The sequence below is a fragment of the Perca flavescens genome, chromosome 17, assembly GCF_004354835.1.
Source record: "Perca flavescens isolate YP-PL-M2 chromosome 17, PFLA_1.0, whole genome shotgun sequence".
Taxonomy (NCBI): Eukaryota; Metazoa; Chordata; class Actinopteri; order Perciformes; family Percidae; genus Perca; species Perca flavescens.
In genome coordinates, this window is record NC_041347.1 from 26,769,885 (window position 1) to 26,791,659 (window position 21,775).

General features: G+C 41.0%; 1 protein-coding gene across 2 annotated transcripts in view; it reads right to left on the reverse strand.

Moving 5' to 3' along the window:
* Window positions 1-21,775, reverse strand: part of ugp2b (UDP-glucose pyrophosphorylase 2b) — a 43,981-nt gene that overhangs the window by 19,544 nt on the left and 2,662 nt on the right. For both annotated transcript variants that reach the window (XM_028603612.1, XM_028603614.1), the window contains exons 2-4: window positions 20,632-20,759; window positions 19,604-19,711; window positions 1,747-1,932 (exon numbers count right to left, since the gene is read on the reverse strand). In XM_028603612.1, the coding sequence (XP_028459413.1) occupies window positions 1,747-1,932; window positions 19,604-19,711; window positions 20,632-20,759 (422 nt within the window). The remainder of the gene's footprint in view (window positions 1-1,746; window positions 1,933-19,603; window positions 19,712-20,631; window positions 20,760-21,775) is intronic.

Consider the following 21,775-nt stretch of genomic DNA (forward strand, 5'->3'; position numbering starts at 1 on the left):
TCTTTTTTATGTTACGTCTTGATTTATGATCAGGCACAAATAACCACAACCCCCTTCCACACGTACACAAATGTTCACACACCCTCCTTTCCTCCAGCACACAGCCTTCTTCATTTCCCTGCCAATCCCACAGACCTACCGGCCTGCACGCCAACAGATCCTCTTTCACTACCCCCCCCTCCCCACTCCCCAGGTATCACACTGAACTCCTTTCAAAGACACTTCAGCTCTTTTTCCAGAAAAACACATTTCTCTCCCTGCACCCCAGATACATCAAGTAATAGAAGCTTGTGCCTGGAGGATGATTCACACACACAGCAGCATAATGGAGAGAAAGGCAGAGGACAAGACCTATTTGCTTGTAATTGTAATTTTCTGTTCATGAAAAGGAGAGGTGGTGTTATTTTCTCCCCTAAATCCCCTGACAAACACATTGTTCTGTACTCTTCTAGCTTGGGTTAATACGCAAAAGTCTAAGTTCCTCTGGGAGTATTATATTGTTCTTATAATAAATCCATGGTATTACATCAGACAACACATCACTTCCTGTTTCCCTGCCCCACCCATTCTGACATCACAGCCACGTTCAGCCCCAACAAGACGTAGCAACACGTTCTTTTTTTAAAGGTCCCATGGCATGAAAATTTCACTTTATGATGTTTTTTAACATTAATATGCGTTCCCCCAGCCAGAAAATGAAAGCTCAGATGGGCCGATCTGGAATCTTGCTCCTTGCTCCTTATGAGGTCATAAGGAGCAAGGTTACCTCCCCTTTCTCTGTTTTGCCCGCCCAGAGAATTTGGCCCACCCATGAGAGAGAGAGAGAGAGAGACATCATGGCTTTCAAACGAGCAAAGTTGATCAAGGCCCCCCCCCCACTCTCTCCTCCTCAATAACTACAGACACAGAAATGGCACATACTAAGGACAGCTCATTGTGGGACTGGCTCTAGTGGCTGTAATTCTGCACCAAGGCTGAATTTCGGGAAAGAGACTTCAGATACAGTATTAGGGGACCACTAAGGTCTATATAAAAGCATCCAAAGAGCACCATGTCATGGGACCTTTAAAACTGAAACTGGGGTGCGTTGAACACCCTGTCGTGTGCGCAAGCGCTCTGCCTTTTTATTACCACGTTTACAGACATGTCTCTGCTGTTTGGGTATCACCGTTTTTTTCACCTTTATTTTTACAAGCAAGCCATTAAGAACAGATTCCTATTTACAACGGCGGCCTGATTACACATTAGTCACATTAGACACAGCCAATAAACGAGAGATACACCCACCAAACGAGAGAAAACATAACTCAAAGCATGTTGCACACCGTTTCACACCATTCCGAGAAAACATGTTCAGCCAGGAAACTGTAGCAAAACTGTACTCAGCATTTTGGGATTGAACGTGCCCCGTGTGTACCGTTGTGGCAGCCGGCCACCTCTGAGTTAGGCAACACCTAACTGCATCCTGCTGCCAAATCTGGGTCACGGTAAGGATGTGAATTGTAAAAACGTAAAAAAGTTTTAAAAAAAAGCTGTGGTTTGTCAGCGCGACATGCTGTGAACACAACAGTGACATATTATCACTTATCATATGGTAAACACGTTGGCAAACAGTGACTTATTATCACATTCAATAAGTGATAATATGTCTTAGGTCATGATGACATGATGTGAGGAGGACGCAAATAAAAAACATCGGCTACATTCTCCGAGGCCTTAAACTTGGGTATTGACAGGTTTCTGTACCTCTATCTGCTGCACTGTGAGGTCCAGGAAGGTGTTCTCGTTGCGGACACTGATCAGGCTCTTGGGGCCCTTACATCCCATGCTGGTGCCCAGGCCTCCGTTCAGCTTCACCACCACCAGTTTGTTCAGGCAGTCAGCCACATTGTCCGGCAGGCCTCGGCCAGCGATCTTATCGTAGGGCTGGATCTGGAGGAGAGGGGGAGATGGGGTCAGGGAAACAGCAGGTGTACCTATAAAGTGCTTTTAAAAACAACTTTACTCCTCTTATAATTTCTACTCTTGTTAAAGTGTTTATTACTGTGAACTGCACTTCCTGTGAATCAACAGTGTTGGTGGTAATTTGTAGGGCTGTGTATTGGCAAGAATCTGGCGATACAATACGTATCACGATACATGGGTCAGGATTCAATATATTGCAATATATTTTAAAAAAAGACATGATGTGCAAACTGCCAGTTTGGGATTGTGAGCAAATTGTGATATGCTAATGTTGGCCAAAGTTCAGCCATAGCTACGTTGTTAGAATCTATTAAAAAGTCAGACACTGCTAGGCACTGTTAGGCAAGGACACTAGTGGTGCGTCTCAGCATAGCCATCTAGCGGTGGGGGGTTTAAACACAACATAAACGTGAACCGCTGTCTTATATGAATATTTTTTTACGTAAAATAAAAAATAAAAAAAATATGTAATAAAAAAAAAAAGAATCTATATTGCGTTTTTGAAAAATCTATACAGTATTGCAAAATGAAATATGTGATAGTAGTGTGAAGTGTATACATTTTTTCTTACACCCCTAGTAATATGTCTATATTTCCTGGATTTTTTTTACAGATTTTAATGCTTATTGCAAACACATTAGAAGTGTTTTTACCTGAAAACCCATGGAGACACATTAAACATTTTGTGGCACGTTTATGTGTGAATGATGCAGATAGGTAATTACGTAATTACGATGGCTTAATGCACAACCAAGCTGTTTCAAAGTAGTCTAAAGCACTTCTGTTGGCAAGGCAGAGAGTATGGTGTGTGTGTGTGTGTGTGTGTGTGTGTGTGTGTGTGTGTGTGTGTGTGTGTGTGTGTGTGTGTGTGTGTGTGTGTGTGTGTGGCCACGTTCCTGGTCAATACTACAGCTCTTACATCAGCGTGTTCACACATCACGTATTGACTTCCTTCTCGCGGGAAGGAGTGAAGGGAGGTTATTAAAGAGGATGTGGCCGTCTAAGTCAATAAACCTTTGTGAACCAGGTACACAATTTCACAGGAATGTCATCTTCAAATTAAAAGTGAAACCGCCGCAGAATCACTGCTTTTCAACAGTTGTGCTTCTCTTCAAGTTGCATTCAGCTTGATTGAATTTCATTCCTTCGGGAACATTTTAAAATCGAGTTAAAAACTGTGAGCAATGTGCAGAAGCATCCAGGGACAGCAAATTCTAACCAGATGTTACAACAGCTTTTTGTTGTCAGGAAGTGAGTGAGCGTGTCAGTGATAAAGTCTAGTTCTGTATGAGTTCTTAAAATAACAATAAATGTATGATCTCAGATGGTGTGTATGTGTTAGAAAATTAAAAGCGGCCGCCCACTCCCTGTCCTGTTCTTCACACAGATGGGAAGTGATCATAACGAAGAACCAAAGATGTTTCATGGCCAACAGTTGTAAAGTGTGTTCACTTGTACATACATTACGGCAGTGGCTGATACAAATCCCTGAAGGTAATGGAAAATAAAAAAAAAAATTAAAAAAATCCAGCGAGTAAGCAGGAAATTCAGGGGGAATGAATGTGTTGTAATATTGAGAAAAATGTTTTTCAGCTGGGATCGCCATCCTTCCCCTGTACCCCCGGAGTTAAACAGCTTCCACTCCCAGATGTTCATTTCCTTTTCTGAACAATACAGATGGGGGCTGCATTTTTGTTTCCTCCTGTGTGTGTTAGGTTTGAGCTACTGCACTCCATCCAAGTTAACACAGCACTCAGTGGTATGCAGGTTTGACCAGACAGCTGGATAAAAACTACTAATTCTAAAGCCATCGGTTCTACTGTTTTTTTTTACTTTTCACTTTGATTGACAAGCTGCTGTCAGGGGTGAGAGTGAGCACCTGGAAGAAAGCTGCAGGACATTTTAGAGCAAAGAGATTCCAGACATGGATTGCAGTTTTAGATCGACACAGATACATGCCAGAGGGATTACAAATGTTATACAACTAAAATATGGTTTGCACCACATGTTAATCAGCATCAGTGCAGGAGGGAATATGTCTGCATGAGGTGTGTACTTACATAATACTATAATTGTTATTGGAGTGTTTACAATGTTTGAGTAATAGAGAACTATGTTTTGAGTTGCTGTTACTGAGACCACAGCAGCAAGAAGGTTGTATAATCTAATAAGGAGCTCATTATTCAGTTATTTTATATAAGACATAAGATAGCTATTTCAGTTAAAGTTATACTAATATCATTTATTAGCCTTGCTAATCACATCCTGTCAGCACTGTCGTTTGTACTTGTATGCTGATACTTTCTTTTCGTTTGTTTATTGTAGAACCACGCACACAAGAAACGGCGCCTCTGCAAAATACCCTCGGGAAGGAACTTGTTTCAGCGGAACATGTGTACGTTCAAAAGTTGTTTTTAGTCGTGCGACAGAAAACTCAGATTGGACAGATAGTCTAGCTAGCTGTCTGGATTTAGCCTGCAGAGACCTGAGGAGCAGCTAGCCAAAATCCACCGGAGTTTAAAATGCCAACACAAAGAAAGCGGAAGGTACCGGATATCCGGCCGAAATGAAAGACCGGAATTTCCGGCAGCACCTGAACAATCCCGGAAGTGGAACGTCGTGGATACCGACTATCACTTAAGTGCAGTGGAAGCACATGCTTGATGTAACTAGGAGAACTGTGTAACCTGTTTGACTTGCTGTTCCACCAGCATTTATAGTAAGTAGCATGGTAGTTGGTTTTTAGGATGTGGCTGTGTGTGGGTACGTGACACAGGTATTTGATTTAGTTTCTTCAGAAGGAGTGGATTTACCTGCTCCGTAAGTTTCCGTGAAGACTTGGTTACTGTGCTAAATATATAATCGCATAAAATACTGTTTTACTACAGTAAAACTTGGCAAAGGTGAAGCTGGTGTTGGTTCAACACAGACTGGACGTATGCAGATGTCTTTTGCACAGCCCAATTTTTAATTGTGATCTTCTCCCAGCACTCTGATAGTTGGTTGGAAATAGTTCTAGATCACCTTTTAATAAAATGGACAGCTGCTTTTTGCTGTTGTGAAAAACGTCAGTGTCACTTAATGCACACTGCTATTTGAGAGATACTGACATTGTGTATTTGAGTCAAAGCCATCCGATAAAAGCCAGATGTGTGACTGAGACCAAACGTGTGATTTCAGGTATAGAAATGTTTTTGAGGTGTTGTGCCCTGAACCTGATGGAGAGATGGGACATGTGGCGTGGACTATGTGAAAATGTTTCACTTTCTCCTCCACTGCTGAACTTAGTTTTGCAGATCTATGAAATGAATTAGGCTGCAAATAATTATTTAATTATTGTTTAATCTAATCTTTTAATTGTTGATTATTTTCTCTATTACTCATTTAGTTGCTTGGCCTTTAGTCTTGCATTGCCAGACCTTCCTCCACAGCGCTGCGGAGGAAGGTCTGGCTCGTCCACACAGCATTCCAGGATGGGAGAAAAACGTGCTCTGGTTTATTGGCATTTCTTTAAACCAATCACAATTCACTCCGTGCACAATATGGCAACCGCTGACGTTCGAAGTTGAGTGTGTGGGCCAGTACTTCCGGTGAAAACTTCCGGTGATCTGACAGCGAGAGCGGGAGACAGTGAGAGTGAGAGACAACAGCGACCAACTTCCATTACCAGAGAGATAATTTTTCACAATTAATAATATATGAGTGTTTTTTAGGATTCAAGAGAGGCGACTTGCCTTTCAGAGGGTGACAGCCTCAGCACTTCGTTGTTGTGTGCCGTTATGTACCGTTTCATCACGTTACAACAAAGAAGTTAGCTTTCATGTATTCCCTGTTGATGCTGCGGTACGGGTTGAGTGGATGCAGAAAAACCGGAGGGATGACTTCAACCCGACCAAAAACACCTGGGTCTGTAGTCGGCATTTGGGCGGAGCCAAGCGCCGTATGGAGCAACGCCGCCTCTGCGAAATAGCCTCGGGAAGAAACTGGTTTTGTTCAAACATGTGTACGTTCAAAAGTTGTTTAATACGGGCAACTGAAAACTCAGATTGGACAGATAGTCTAGCTAGCTGTCTGGATTTACCCTGCAGAGATCTGAGAAAAGGTTAAATGTAGTGAAGATAATAGGTAGATGCTTATTCTAGACGCTAGTTCTGGGTTTATCACTAGGTTCACTCAGGTGTGTTGGCCAGAACACCACTTAAGGCCAAGTATTCTAGAGTATGAAATGAAGAGCTGAGAGATGGTTTGTATTCTGTTTATTTCTTCTTCATTTTGTGTGTGTGTGTGTGTGTGTGTTTTTTCTTCTCATTTATGCGCACCAAGAAAGGTTCAACTACAATCCAATAACTAACTGACTAACTGTATCAGACTTCTTATTTAACTGTGTGACGTCAGCTATAATATACAAATCAGCACGCGCTTTGGCCCCCCGATAGGGTTAGGGTTATGTGAACTTCTTTGACTTAACATTTTGTGATAAAATACAATGTTGAACATGGTCACTGGTGTTGGATCTGATTAAAATATCCTATCTGGATGTCACATGCATTATGTTTTGCCACAGCATGTATGTATACGCACACGTGGGCAATGATGGAGACACCTGGAGAGGCGTGATTGGGAGGAACGGCCTCCCTGATCTAAACCAGAGTGGTTGTTTGTTGTTGGACTTCTATGCTAGTCATGGATTGTCTATAACGAACACCATGTTCGAACATAGGGATGCTCATAAGTGTACCTGGTACCAGAGCACCAATGTTCAAAGTTTCCATTGCTGAAGCTGCGGCGAGGAGCTGTGGTCTTAGGGTATTAGGTGCCTCAAGGGGCGGTAACCCACGAACACCGTGGTGGACACCGGTGGTCAGGGAAGCCGTCCGACTGAAGAAGGAGTCTTGCCGGGATATGTTATCCCGGAGGACTCCGGAGGCAGTTGCAGGGTACCGAAGGGCCCGAAGGGCTGCAGCCTCTGCCGTGAAAGAGGCAAAGCAGCGGGTGTGGGAGAAGTTTGGAGAAGACATGGAGAAGGACTTTCGGTCGGCACCAAAGTGCTTCTGGAAAACTGTTCGCCACCTCACGAGGGGGAAGCGGGGAACCATCCAAGCTGTGTACAGTAAGGATGGGACACTGTTGACCTCAACTGAGGAGGTAATAGGGCGGTGGAAGGAGCACTTTGAGGAACTCCTGAATCCGACTAATACGCCCTCTATGTTAGAGGCAGAGCTGGAGGATGACGGGGGATTGTCGTCGATTTCCCAGGCGGAAGTCACTGATGTAGTCAAACAACTCCACAGTGGCAAAGCCCCGGGGATTGATGAGATCCATCCAGAAATGCTCAAGGCTCTGGGTGTGGAGGGGCTGTCCTGGTTGACACGCCTCTTCAACATTGCGTGGAAGTCTGGGACGGTGCCAAAGGAGTGGCAGACTGGGGTGGTGGTTCCCCTTTTTAAAAAGGGGACCAGAGGGTGTGTGCCAATTACAGGGGTATCACACTTCTCAGCCTCCCTGGTAAAGTCTACTCCAAGGTGCTGGAAAGGAGGGTTCGGCCGATAGTCGAACCTCGGGTTGAGGAGGAACAATGCGGATTCCGTCCTGGTCGTGGAACAACGGACCAGCTCTTCACTCTCGCAAGGATCCTGGAGGGAGCCTGGGAGTATGCCCAACCGGGTCTACATGTGTTTTGTGGATTTGGAGAAGGTATGACCGGGTCCCCGGGAGATACTGTGGGAGGTGCTGCGGGAGTATGGGGTGAGGGGGTCTCTACTCAGGGCCATCCAATCTCTGTACGACCAAAGTGAGAGCTGTGTCCGGGTTCTAGGCAGTAAGTCGGACTCGTTTCAGGTGAGGGTTGGCCTCCGCCAGGGCTGCACTTTGTCACCAATCCTGTTTGTAATATTTATGGACAGGATATCGAGGCGTAGTCGGGGTGGGGAGGGGTTGCAGTTCGGTGGGCTGGGGATCTCATCGCTGCTCTTTGCAGATGATGTGGTCCTGATGGCATCATCGGCCTGTGACCTTCAGCACTCACTGGATCGGTTTGCAACCGAGTGTGAAGCGGTTGGGATGAGGATCAGCACCTCTAAATCGGAGGCCATGGTTCTCAGCAGGAAACCGATGGAATGCCTTCTCCAGGTAGGGAATGAGTCCTTACCCCAAGTGAAGGAGTTCAAGTACCTTGGGGTTTTGTTTGCGAGCGAGGGGACAATGGAGCGGGAGATTGGTCGGAGAATCGGCGCCAACACAGTCTCTCTCCCTACTCGTCAAATGTATGACGCATGGTCAAGGACCCTGGCGTCAAGTTTCAACGAAATAGGGGTACCCTTGGCGTTATTTTTCGACGAGGGGGTCCGTCAGATAGACATTCATGTTATTCCCTCACCGTCGGATATCGACGAAAGAAAAAAACACGCCCCCCGCCCCTTTACTCAAAATCTGTGACAGTTATTGGTATTTTTAGCCCAATAACCGCTGTTTTAATCAACATTATTCACGAGATATAATCATGGTTTATATGTATTTCTTTTTATGTTATTATTTCGGTATATTTTGGCCAGGGAAGCTGGATTGCTTTTTTGTTGATTTATATTTTTTAAACTATAATGCTACATCTATCAACATTTATTTAGATGTTCTCATGGTATTCATTTCTTTACTTTAATAATATTATTTCGGTCTTATTACCGGTGAAAAATTACAGTATATATGCTGTAATACAGAACATTACGATATGATCCAAGCAGGACGCATTCAAAGCCGACAGGCCTATCCCCCAATGCAATGCGGCCATTCATTTCAAAGAATTGGGCAGCGATCAGCTGGTCTTTAACGCCAGGATCGCTTCAATATACATATATACAGTCAGTGATTGTGTCACCAGCAACAACACGTTGCTCAGTTTTGTTCCAGTAAGTTATGAACCATAATAACGTTTAAACGAATCCGCGGAAAACTCCGGAAGTGACGTAGTACGTCCCGCTCAGCGGATACGAAGATAAAAATATATAATATTCGTAATATTGATGTTTTTTTCTAACGTTGTATTTGAGGAGTTAAACAATAAAGATAGTTATAATAATAAAATACAGTTTCATGTATTTGTCTCATATATTATTGTGTCGGTCGGTCGGCGGCGGGCGGCCTCAATCTGAAATGGAATCAAGCCATTTCACGGCAGACAGCAGAAAGAGGAGCGAACGAGGTCCCCCACCCACCCCGGAAGAACTACAAGTGCTCAAGCTTTGTAACAGATTCTGTGGCGTTTCTTATGGGGGTTGTAGTTTTAAAGTATATTGGTATATTTCTCATAAGTAGAAGTTGGCAGTGTATAATTTTGGATACACCCTGGGGTTTTTGGGATGGAGAACACACTGGTGTCATCAGATTTTAAAAATCGAATCGTTAAATAGGTGAAAATAGCTTATTACCATATTTGACAGTGCTTACAGTAGGTAATTTGGTGACCATATCTACATGACAGCTGAGGTCCAGAGCTTTCTATAACAGCTGGTTTTATGTGTGTAGAACCTTCTGTTGCTAAATGACAGGCCTTCATACATGTACTGGGTTCAAGGTTCAGAGGTCAATATTTCAAAGCAGGAGTAATGTATCCTCTTCAGACTGACATATGTTCCTCTCCAGGTTGAGACCTTTCCAACGATGTGTTTTCTATAGTCCTACAACAACGTTTTAATTTTTACACATCATGGAGACCACTTAGCAGGAGATACTTTATTGTCCCCAGAGGGATATTTGCCTTGAGTTCAAATGCTTCACAAATAACACTTGACATATTGTTTTATCATACAGCTGACATACTTAAAATAAAAAAGAACATGAACTAAGTGATATAGTCTAGACTGAAGCACATCACACAGCAACAATCTATTGCTCATCTTTCACAAACAGTGACAAGAGCAACACAACCATGCTTCTATCATGAAGCTATTCACACCCTCAATCTCAAGCAACATTATTTAAAGTTTTAATTGAGGTAGGTCCGAATTAGGCCTATATCATCATCAACGTTTTTATAGTTTAGAAATGTTAAGTTTACCCATATCTTCTGCCAGAGGATAAGAGCTCATACTTGGCATGGAGAATAAAGATAGAGCAGACCATATTCTGTGTGCTTGCCTGGAGAGACTGGTTTCTATTCCTCTACACAACCTTCATGAGAGTCATAATAAAATTCTCTGTAATGCAGCCTTGTATAACATAAACCATCTGATTCACCGTGGGTGTCTGCTCTAAATGATAACACACACTTTCAACACGGGCCTTCCAGCCAAAGGTGCATGTTGTCCATATGAACACCATTGGGCCTATAGGAGCAGAGCCGATGATTGGTTCATCATTTATGACCTCTGATATCCTCTGACCCAGCTCTATCTCGAGAGTTACCTCAACTTCAGTTTCAAAGGGAGGGGGGGGGTCAGCTTTTCTTAGACATGAGTGGGGGGGGCACCAAGGAAAAAAGGTTGGGAACCACTGCTCTGACCCATGTCATGACCCTTTTCTCAACTTGTGAAATGGTTGAATGAGATGTGTGAGTTTTGTCTTTGTGCAGTAGTGCTGAGGTAGAAGTGTGCCAAAAATGCCATATATATACAAATGTTGTATATGTATACATACCCAAACAAAGCTATATACATCTTACTCAGTGAACAAAAACCTTGGTAACAATCTGCTTATCCTTTTAATTTCCTGAAAATGCTTCTTAAAACTAGTCCCTTCTTAATTTTGAACAGGTAGTCTCAGTAAAGGCTACAAATGTTAGGATGGCTACAAGCTGTAACCACGGTGATTGATATGAGGATCATCTTCTGAATATAATAATGAATATGTTAGGCCTACCATAAATTGATATTTCAAAAAAGTAATTTATTTAAAACAACTATAATGCAGTGTGATTTTAAATAACTAAGTCCCACACATAAATATACTCATGTTTTACCCCTTTAGTCTTTGCTATTAATATTCATCAACTGCAAAATTAGAGAATTGCGTTTTTAAATAACTATGTATGGAAAATAAAATAAAAAATGCTTCTCTTTGTATATAGTTTATTGTTTTTCACAACAGTACAATTCAAAACAAATGCAAATTAGTCAAACAAGCCATTAGGCTGTATTTCTAAACACTCAACTGTAGGTTTTTTATATAGTATATATAAGGCAAATCAAAGTGCTAAATATAAAACACAATTTTTTCATTATTAGTATTTTATTGTGTAAATTCTCACGTACAACATGGAACATTCTTTCACAGACCACGTCACTTCCGCGGATTCGTTTAAACGTAGACAAATACATGAAACTGTATTTTAATATTATAACTATCTTTATTGTTTAACTCCTCAAATACAACATTAGAAAAAAACATTAATATTACGAATGTTAGGCCTATATATTTTTATCTTCGTATCCGCCCGAGCGGACGTACTCACGTCACTTCGGAGTTTTCCGCGGTTTCGTTTAAACGTTATTATGGTTCATAACTTACTGGAACAAAACTGAGCAACGTGTTGTTGCTGGTGACACAATCACTGACTGTATATATGTATATTGAAGCGATCCTGGCGTTAAAGACCAGCTGATCGCTGCCCGATTCTTTGAAATGAATGGCCGCATTGCATTGGGGGATAGGCCTATCGGCTTTGAATGCTTCCTGCTCGGATCATATCGTAATGTTCTGTATTACAGCATATACTGTAATATTTCACCGGTAATAAGACCGAAATAATATTATTAAAGTAAAGAAATGAATACCATGATAACATCTAAATAAATGTTGATAGATGTAGCATTATAGTTTAAAAATATAAATCAACAAAAAGCAATCCAGTTTCCCTGGCGAAATATACCGAAATAATAACATAAAAAGAAATACATATAAACCATGATACTATCTCGTGAATAATGTTGATTAAAACAGCGGTTATTGGGCTAAAAATACCAATAACTGTCACAGATTTCGAGTTAAGGGGCGGGGGGCGTGTTTTTTTCTTTCGTCGATATCCGACGGTGAGGGAATAACATGAATGTCTATCTGACGGACCCCCTCGTCGAAAAATAACGCCAAAGGTACCCCTATTTCGTTGAAACTTGACGCCAGGGTCCTTGACCATGCGTCATACATTTGACGAGTAGGGAGTGAGACTGTGTTGTCGGCGCAGCAGGTGCGGTATTACATTCAATCTATCGCACCGTTGTGACGAAAAGAGAGCTAAGCCAGAAGGCAAAGCTCTCGATCTACCGGTCAGTTTTCGTTCCTACCCTCACCTATGGTCATGAAGGCTGGGTCATGACCGAAAGAACGAGATCCAGGGTACAAGCGGCCGAAATGGGTTTCCTCAGGAGGGTGGCTGGCGTCTCCCTTAGAGATAGGGTGAGAAGCTCAGTCATCCGTGAGGAGCTCGGAGTAGAGCCGCTGCTCCTTTGCGTCGAAAGGAGCCAGTTGAGGTGGTTGGGGCATCTGGTAAGGATGCCCCCTGGGCGCCTCCCTAGGGAGGTGTTCCAGGCACGTCCAGCTGGGAGGAGGCCTCGGGGAAGACCCAGGACTAGGTGGAGGGATTATATCTCCAACCTGGCTTGGGAACGCCTCGGGATCCCCCAGTCGGAGCTGGTTAATGTTGCTCGGGAAAGGGAAGTTTGGGGTCCCCTCCTGGAACTGCTCCCCCCGCAACCCAACACCGGATAAGCGGACGAAGATGGATGGATGGATGGATGGATGTAATCTCACCTTACCCCTTAAAGCAACACCAAAGACTATTTTGTACCTTAAAATAATGTTTCCAAAATCGTTTCAGTTGTTCATCAACTCGTAACAGGGTGAACGGCACTTCTGCATTCGCTTTGCGCCCCTCTATCGGCTATAACCGCGCTATGCAAGTTTGCCAGATCGGGTAGCGGATCTGTAGTTCAAATGAGACAGACATGGACAATTCCGCTTCCAACCTGTAGGAGGACCGAAGAGGAAAAGTGCTTTGGTGTTGCTTTAACAATTCACAGCTGCACTATTTTTTTTTATTATCTTGGGAGTCATAATTTCTACCATCACAACAAAATAAAGAATTAATAAGGATAAGGCCGTTCTTCTTCAAAAAGAAGAATATTGTAGTGAGACAGTAAACAAGGAAGAAGGACTGATTTACTTCACAGTGAATTAAAAATGAATGGACCTATCTTAGCACACAGATATTTCATCATATCCATTTCTCTTTCTCAAGCTGCTTCACATTATCTAAAATGACTTTGAGTTCAACACAAAGTCACAGCTGAAGAAAAAGCAAGAACTTTCTCAGGGTTTGGAATGCAGCGTGCAAAGCAACACTCATGTACTTCTGCTGCTCCATTTACCTACTGGCTATTCCCAAATGCTGCCCCTTTTTTTAGGGTTTCAAATTGAGCTGCAAGCCTACAACTAATGATTATTTTCATTATCCAGTGATTGGGGAAGAAGTGGCTGTAAAAAGAGCTCCATCTCCTTCTTCCCCACTCTTATTTCATTTTATACATCTGCATAACTTGAAAAATGCCTTAGCCTAAATGCCAAAAATATACCAATTTATTATTGCTGTGGCAGGTCAGCCTGTCAACTCCACTAGCTGCAGTAGTGAGTGGGCAATCTGTGTCAAAACTGGCTTTATAGACTAAAAAGCTACTGAATTATTAATTTGGTTGGGGGAAGATTTTGAATCAAGCAGCTGTCTTTGGCAGTGGTTGTTAAAAAAAAAATAAAAATGTAGTTTACTTTTCTGCCATTTCCTTTACTCTAATTCAATGGGATTAGAAGCTGCCAAATGATGCATCTTTACCCTCTTCCTCTCATCTCACACACTCTCTCTACTCTCTCTCTCTCAGCCTGTTTCCTCATCTCATTACGGTGTGTCACTGTCATTTTCTATTTCACACAACGTTCCCTGTTTAAACTTGATTCTCTCTCTCTCGCGCTCTCTCTCTCTCTCTCTCTCTCAAATAAATGAGGCGGCTCAGAATTGGGGAATGATGCAGTTACTCTTCACTGAGGAGAAAAAGACAGATCAGGCTTTGTGTTTGTGCGTTTGGTTACAGAGTCCAGTGCCAGGCGAGCAACGGAGGTAGTTTTGTCAATGTTCAGTGAGATAGAATCAAACATGGCCAACAAACGCCATGCAGCAACATCTCTGCTATGAAACCGGCTGAAGATTACTTTGTAAAGAATATTTGGATTGCAGAATGTATTTCCCAACAGGAAGTGGAACATCCTATTGGGCAGCAAATCTTGTTTGTTTTAACTGACAGAGCGAACAATATTAAATGTCACCAGAATAAATACACCTTAATGCCTTGCTCAGCAGTAGTACCACTAGGCAGGATTCTGACAAATATGATATAGGAGTGCAGCAGGTAAAATGACTGAATGAATGAGGAAATTAGTAGATTTTTTAACATTTAAATCTTAGGACAATTTTTAGAGTGTGTATGCTTTCTATTTGATAACAATGCTGCAATGTGTTTTTTTTTTCATCCTTTGTGATTTTACCAATCAGTCAGATTTTTTGCCCTTTGAGATAATGCTTTGATCGCTCCATGAAGTTCTAAATAAATCACTAGTGTTTAATCACACAATTAATAAAGTAATGAGAAAGAATAAGATTACATTACACAAAATGAGTTACATTTTTTTTTAATGACTTTTCTCTAGTTTTTGCTATTTTACTTGTACTGGATACTTTCACCTCTTCAGACCTCTAAGAATGCTTAAATTAAACAATCTAAGATGGGAAACACACTTATAGTTGCTGTTCCCTGCTGACATCCATATTAAGACACAAGCAGACAAATCAGAAAAGTTTGGGCAACACTGTCTAGTCACCACTTCTGCCAAAACACATGTAGTACAGCTGCCTGGTAAAGTTTTTAACACATCAATCTAAGTCACATTGGGCCTTATTCATATTCAGGGGTTTAATCTTTAGTTTAGAGGATGAAGAAGCTTCAGAAACTCGCTTATGCCTTTAGACACATGATGGTATTTATATATGTGAACTTCTGTCACTTTAATGATAGAATACAATGTTGAAAATGGTCACTTGTGTAGGATCATAAAACAATGTGCATCTGGATGCAACATGATCCTGTTTATTCAACAGAATGTTTGTAACCTCATTTTACCCCTTAACAATTCACAGCTGCACTATTTTTTTATTATCTTGAGAGTCATATTTTCTTATATTTTCTTTAACAAAATCAAAAAATACACAAGGATAAGGCCCTTCTTCTATATAAGGCGGAATATTGTAATGAGACAGTAAACAAGGAAGAAGGACTGACATACTTCACAGTGAATTAAAAATAAATGATCATATCTGGGCACACACAAGATATTTCATCATAACCAATTCTCTTTCTCAAGCTGCTTCACATAAACTGACTTTGAGTTCAACACAAAGTCACAGCTGAAGAAAAAGCAAGAACTTTCTCAGGGTTTGGAATGCAGCCTGCAAAGCAACACTCATGTACTTCTGCTGCTCCATTTACCTACTGGCTATTCCCAAATGCTGCCTCCTGACGGCTCAACATTTTGACTGATACACAACACTGTGTTCAGACTTCAAAGATCCTCCCTTGAGATCAACCCGAATCAATCTGTTAAACCTTGCTGTCTTGTACTTTGAAGTACACACATAACATGGTGTCCAGTAAACTGAAGCATCCCTTGTGACTGAAAACTAAAGAAGACTTACAAAATGAGCAAAAAAGGAAATCCTGCACAACCAACTCAAAGACACACCGATGACTTGGCACTTTGATTGAATTTGTAGGTGACCGACCCACAGAAAATGAAACTTAAGACTCCTGTGATTTCTCGAGTTTACTGGTAGGAGGATAGTGAACAGTCAAACTGGTGCTTTGTCTCTGCGGCACGGCAGAGTTCAATTTCATGACGTGCAGCTCCTTGCACGGATTTCTTTGGGAGCGCCTTGCAAGGTTCTCCCAGATGCTCAATGTGGTGTAAAAGGTCTTCAGACTGGCCTTGATATTATCTTTGAAATGTTCCTTTTGCCCATTAGGGGCTTGCTGGTCTCTGTGGATTGCCACCTTGTCATGGTGGAGAAGCTCGCTTGTTCCTGAGATATCAAGAGCAACGATGTCTGGAGCTATGCTTCTAGTAGGGTCACCCATGGCGGTAAGGTTGCGGTCCCTGACAAAGAGCAATCCAACCAATCCAACCAAGACCTCAACAGTGAAACAGGTGGAGCATGCAACAGAAATGAGACCTCAGTTGTGGTGGACTCCTGCCACTGGATCCTGACCCTGATCTGTCAAGGACTTTGAGGTTGCTGTCCGCGCACCGGTCTCCTCACCTTAAACAAAAATCATGCACAGCTGCCCTCCTTAAAAAGGAAATCCACCCTAACACCCCAGGTAAGTCCAATGGCAAATAGCAATTGGCGATGAGGGCAGGATTGTGAGATCTGGAAGCCCTAGTCATGAGTGCTAGAGTCAGTCGCTGGGCTCTTGGAATGAGGCAGAAACAGCCCTTCGGCATCTATGACTGAGCAGCCCTCTTAAGGATCCACTCTGCTCCCCCCACCTAGGGACGGGGCTAGAAAAAGGGCTCTAAAAATGGCCTGCCTTAAACCTCCTGACTTGATTACTACATCCAGAGGGATAACCACACGCAGTCAGAAGCGCAGCTTATTTTAATGTGACATTCTTGTCACTAACTCCTAAAATGCGCAGAGGAGGTCATTGTATTATTGGTGGCTATAGTGGGAATCAAATCCCTCCGACAGCATTACCACCATCGAGCAGTATGCGTTTATGACTTGCTTTTACTTTGTCCGATCCAGCAATATTCCACATGGCAGTGGCATGGAACAAATAGGACACAAAGAACAATGGACACGATGTTCCCTCTAACATGCAACTGAGCCGACAAGGAAGTGCTGTAACAGTCGAGGTGTCCTGAATCCCACGTCATCTAATTCAAGTGATAAGAACTTGTTGAACAGGGTTAGCAGCTTTACTTGCAGCTTTGATGCAAAAAAAAAAAAATACTTCACTTTACTATTTCTAGATTAAAGTGCTTCTTTGCTTTAAATAAACAATACCACGCAATGCACCACTTGCTTCCGGTGTGTTAAGGGTTTCAAAAGAGACAGACTGATACTACTTGGTTACCAGCTTATCTTTAACTTAACCTGTCACAAGTAAGATAATAACACTTCAAACTCTTCTGTCTACATCATTGGAGATTTTGGCTTACAATTGCCCCAGTAAAGACTCTTAGGATCTGAAAATGAACCACATAATAAAAGAATTTACCATGAGCCAAATGTGTAATTTATAGTACTTCAATAAAACAGATGAATGATTTACAGTTTTTTTGTCTGAGTCAAGTAAAACTCAGAAACCAGAGTCAAGTATTCGACAGGCCATAATGAAAAACATGGCTTTGGTCTGGTTACTGGAAAGTAAGGAGCCAGCATTTGAAAAATAGTGACTCTTACAAAGCATCACTAGTTTAGGTAATACTTAAGTCTTTACGCTAACAAAACAATTCCAATTCCAGAGAACTGCCTCTAATACCTCCACATGGACTTACTATTATACTATTCAAACCCTAAATACACACAGAGAGATCCACAAATTTGAGATGGTTGAGTGGCACATAGCATTTGTGAACCTTGAGCACACACTAAGCGAGAAGGATGCCCCCTATAATAATTTTAGAGTAAAAAAACGTACCGGTGACCCGCAGACTTGTCATATATTTAACAAATCCCTTACTTCTGGTACAATCCCTAGTGTTTGGAAATCTGCTCAGGTTGTGTCTTTACATAAAAAGGTGGTGACCCAAGTTAGTTAAATAATTACCGCTGAATTTCCAAACTGTGTTGTTTGGCCACAGTTTTTGAAACCTTGGTCAAACAATACAGTGTGGCTAATGTGGAACATCTAACCAAAAACTGAGGAGAAAAACTGGTTTCCTGTACAGAAATAAGTCTTGTTTTTCAATTTTCAGTAGAAAAACTGTGGTGCAATCACTCATAATGTCTGTTTTTGATTGTGGTGACATTCTTTACATGCATGCTTAATCTGCCACATTGAAGCTGCTTGATGCGGTATATCATAGCACTCTGCGGTTTCTTATCCATCATTGTATTTTTTATCAAAAAGATTAAAAACAGGCTTTGGGACTCACTCAAATTAGACCGACTGGCTTCCATTGAGACATTCAGGGTGATGCGTTACATAGGGACTGCTCTTGCTTTTAATATCCCTCTTATTTGCCTATATCTGGGATTCTCATTTGATTCTATTGTTTATATGTACTGTAATTTTTGGATTGTTCGATCATCAATGTTTTTACCTATTGTAATTTTGGTATTGTTTTAATGATCATATTATTTATATGTACTGTAATTTTGGGATTTTTTTTCTTTTCTTTTTATTTGCGCAATGGCCATCCCTGAATAGATAAAGGTTATAATAATAATAATGATAATAAATAATAATAATAATAATAAATAATAATAATAATAATAATAATAATAATAATAATAATACATTAACAGTATTGCCTTTGACGTCATGATTTTATCAATAAGTCACCTTTCCATTTCATAGAAATAAGTCATTGGAACATACTTCCTTCTAGGAAATCCAGTCCTTTTTTAAGTTGCATTTCCAGTTGGTTATATACTGTAAATCTATTTCTGAATGAAACATTGGTAATTAAATAGGATATTACCCTTGTTTGTAAAAAATATCTTGACCAAGCACAAATCCTCCGTTTACCTGTTCTCAGTGTGGTCCAGGATATTTTCAGTCAGGCTGTATGTTTTATTGCTGTGGGTGCAGCCTGATGTAAGCTGATATATAGTTGTACATATTAAGTGGAGCACTAACACACGACTGACTCAAGGTGAAAAGCTGCATACTGTTGCTTTCATTTCGCATTTTTAACCTGCTTGGTGCACCACATCTTTAGCTGCCCATACAAGACAAAAGGGGGACTTAATGGTGAATATTTTTAAATACAAAAGGTGTTGCAAGGTCAATATCTGATTGTGTGCACTGTTAAAACACTTGATTTAAACTCAATTAACATGTGTCCATTAGCGTCCTTCTTCTGTTTATCTTTTAATCCTAAGAATGAGCATAAATGGTTGACAACTTTCCAGTGTTGTAAAGATCTGCGTCATAGTTTTAGTGCAGTGTTTTAGCATCTGATAAGCCTTTAAACTTGTGGGTGTATCACTCAAACTGGTATTCCTGGATGGTTATCTCATCTGTACCAGTAGCAAAATCCCTCCACTAACGCAGCCCATTGGTTAGAGATTGTTCATGTTTTGTGTTGGATGTTAATTACTTCTTGGTGTATTAGGGATTGCTTTTTGTCTTCTGACAAGACAATACCAAAGATAATGTGTGTACAACACACACATTTAAAAATAAATATTTTCGAGAATACACTCATAAGATGCAGAAACATGAAGAGCTACTGGCAAACAACAAGTTCTTATATGGGCTCAAAGGGATGTAAATCCAGGGTTTTCTTTCTCACCACAAACACACCTAATGTTCTTATTCTCTCATTTACAGCACATGCGCACAGTAACACACAAAAAACCTCCACAAACTTGACTCACCGAGTCCTCTGGAGGTCTTTGTATCTTGATCCACTCTATTGATGGCCCCTTCACCTGCAGAAATCTGTGGAAAAGATTCTTGAAGCCCTCAAAGTCTTTCCTGGACACCTGAAAAACACAAGGATTTTATTTTAAGCTTCATACATTTTAAAAAGGCGGGCTGAAATTTTCAGTCATAAGTACAATTTTGCCCAATCAGAAATTTTTTAATTTGTCCAGAAAGATAGTAGTAGTTTACAGCTTGCTTCTCAAAATGCACAGATTATCTGAACAAGGTCTACAATATGCCATCCTAAATATTTGACTATAAGGTTATGTCTTTCTCTGCAATCTTCCTTATAATGATTTGTTTGATTTTATGTGTTTTATTTATAAAATCTAGTGGTTTGCAACTCTAAGTCTTGGGTTGCTTTTTTTCATGGCTTATTGGCTTGCATAACTTCTTGTGCTTAGTGCAAGTACAAAAGCTTTTACTGTGAACACACTTGAACACGTGTGTGTGTGTGAAGTACTGTGTGACCGACTGACCCCTCGCACCCTTTTTTTCTTCTGTGTATCATTTCCATCTTTTGTGATTGCTGGCAGTTTGAGAGTGCCTGGTTAATGTCTAAAAGAGTCAAAGCCTGTGTGTTGGTAGGTTTGTGTTCAGCAATTTATTGTGACATCTTTGTCTGAATGTTGTTGATTGCTTTATACAAAAGTCTTCTTCTTAGGTCATAATTAATTTGGGTCCACTCCCAACACCAGAATACATTTTGTGTCCAGTTGGGCTGGAAGTCTCTAATGACGCATTATATTATGATTCAGGCTGATAAAACAGATGGATGTTTGCTTAAAAACCTCGCCTATTGCAATTTTATGACGTACATTTTATGTATGTGTGTGCGTCTGTAAGCATGTAGGTGGGACCCTCATTGGCACTGTGCTACAGTATGTGTCACTTTTGTGTTTTTCCAGTGCTTGTGCATGACCCAATCACCCTCTAAATCACAACCAGATGGTCGGAGAGAAAGGGTGTGTTAGTGTACCTCTCTCTCTGCGCCTGTAGTGGTGTCCAGCAGTTTCTCTAGCTCAGTGTGCATGGAGCTCTCCAGCTGCTGCCGCATCATTTCCTGGAACTGAGCCATCTCTCCGTTGGCCACTCCTTTACTCAGACCTGAACAGGCGAATTAGTGGAAGATATGGGGCAAGGATTAACACTGCAGCAACATGAATTTGTACATATTCTAGATCCTCAAAATTATTCTTTACTCATTCCATTAACTCAAACTATCCGTTTTATCCTTGTCTGAACACAGCTATAAAAAGGGATTTTTTTTTTTTTTTTTAAATATTTGGATAACTGAAGTTCTACTGATATTCTTATACATCTTAAAAATCTGACTAATTTGGATCACAGATGCTGGAAAAATAGAAGTCCTAAACTGTACTACAGAAAAAGTACAGAAAAATTAATATGGAGCTGCAAAGCTTAATCAACTAGTCCATCAACAGAAAAAAAAAAAATCTAGTATTGGCCTCTAAACTCCAATTCAAACAGGCCATGGTAAAAATGAAAGCAAAACCCAGCAGTCGTGAGTTGATTGCACATCTCATGTGCCTGATTAGTCCTATCGAGTTGTTGCCACAAGTGTGTCGCCACCTTTTCTCTTTTCCCCAAATCTCTGTTGTTGCCATGTTAGTTCAGGTGTTATATTTTTTATTTTTCCGTTACAATTTAACCACTCCTTTTTGATTTTGGTTTTTCCATGTTTCATTACTGGTTCTGCAATGGTTTGCTTGTTTATCTGGACATTTCTTGTGCTGCTACCTCGTAGTTTGTGGGGTGCTGCTGTAATGTATATTGTGCTTGTCCTGGAAAAATTCAATAAAGAGATCTGAAAAAAAAATTAAATAAATGAAAGCAAGCAAAAGACCTCAACAGCTCTGTAGTCACCACAGCTGTCCAACATGACTGGCAAACTCTGACCAATTAACGGCTTCGACAAAATGTAAGTAGTGTAATCGCAGGTTGGATGAGATAAAAGAAATGTGACAAAATGAACCTGTTGAGCCTGTTCTGATTTCTGTAGTGTGTGAGATTAATGTTTTGATGAGACCTAAGGCTAAATTGTTTGCACATTCTCAAAAAATACAAACTTAAAGTAAAAAAACTAGTTAGCCTACAACATG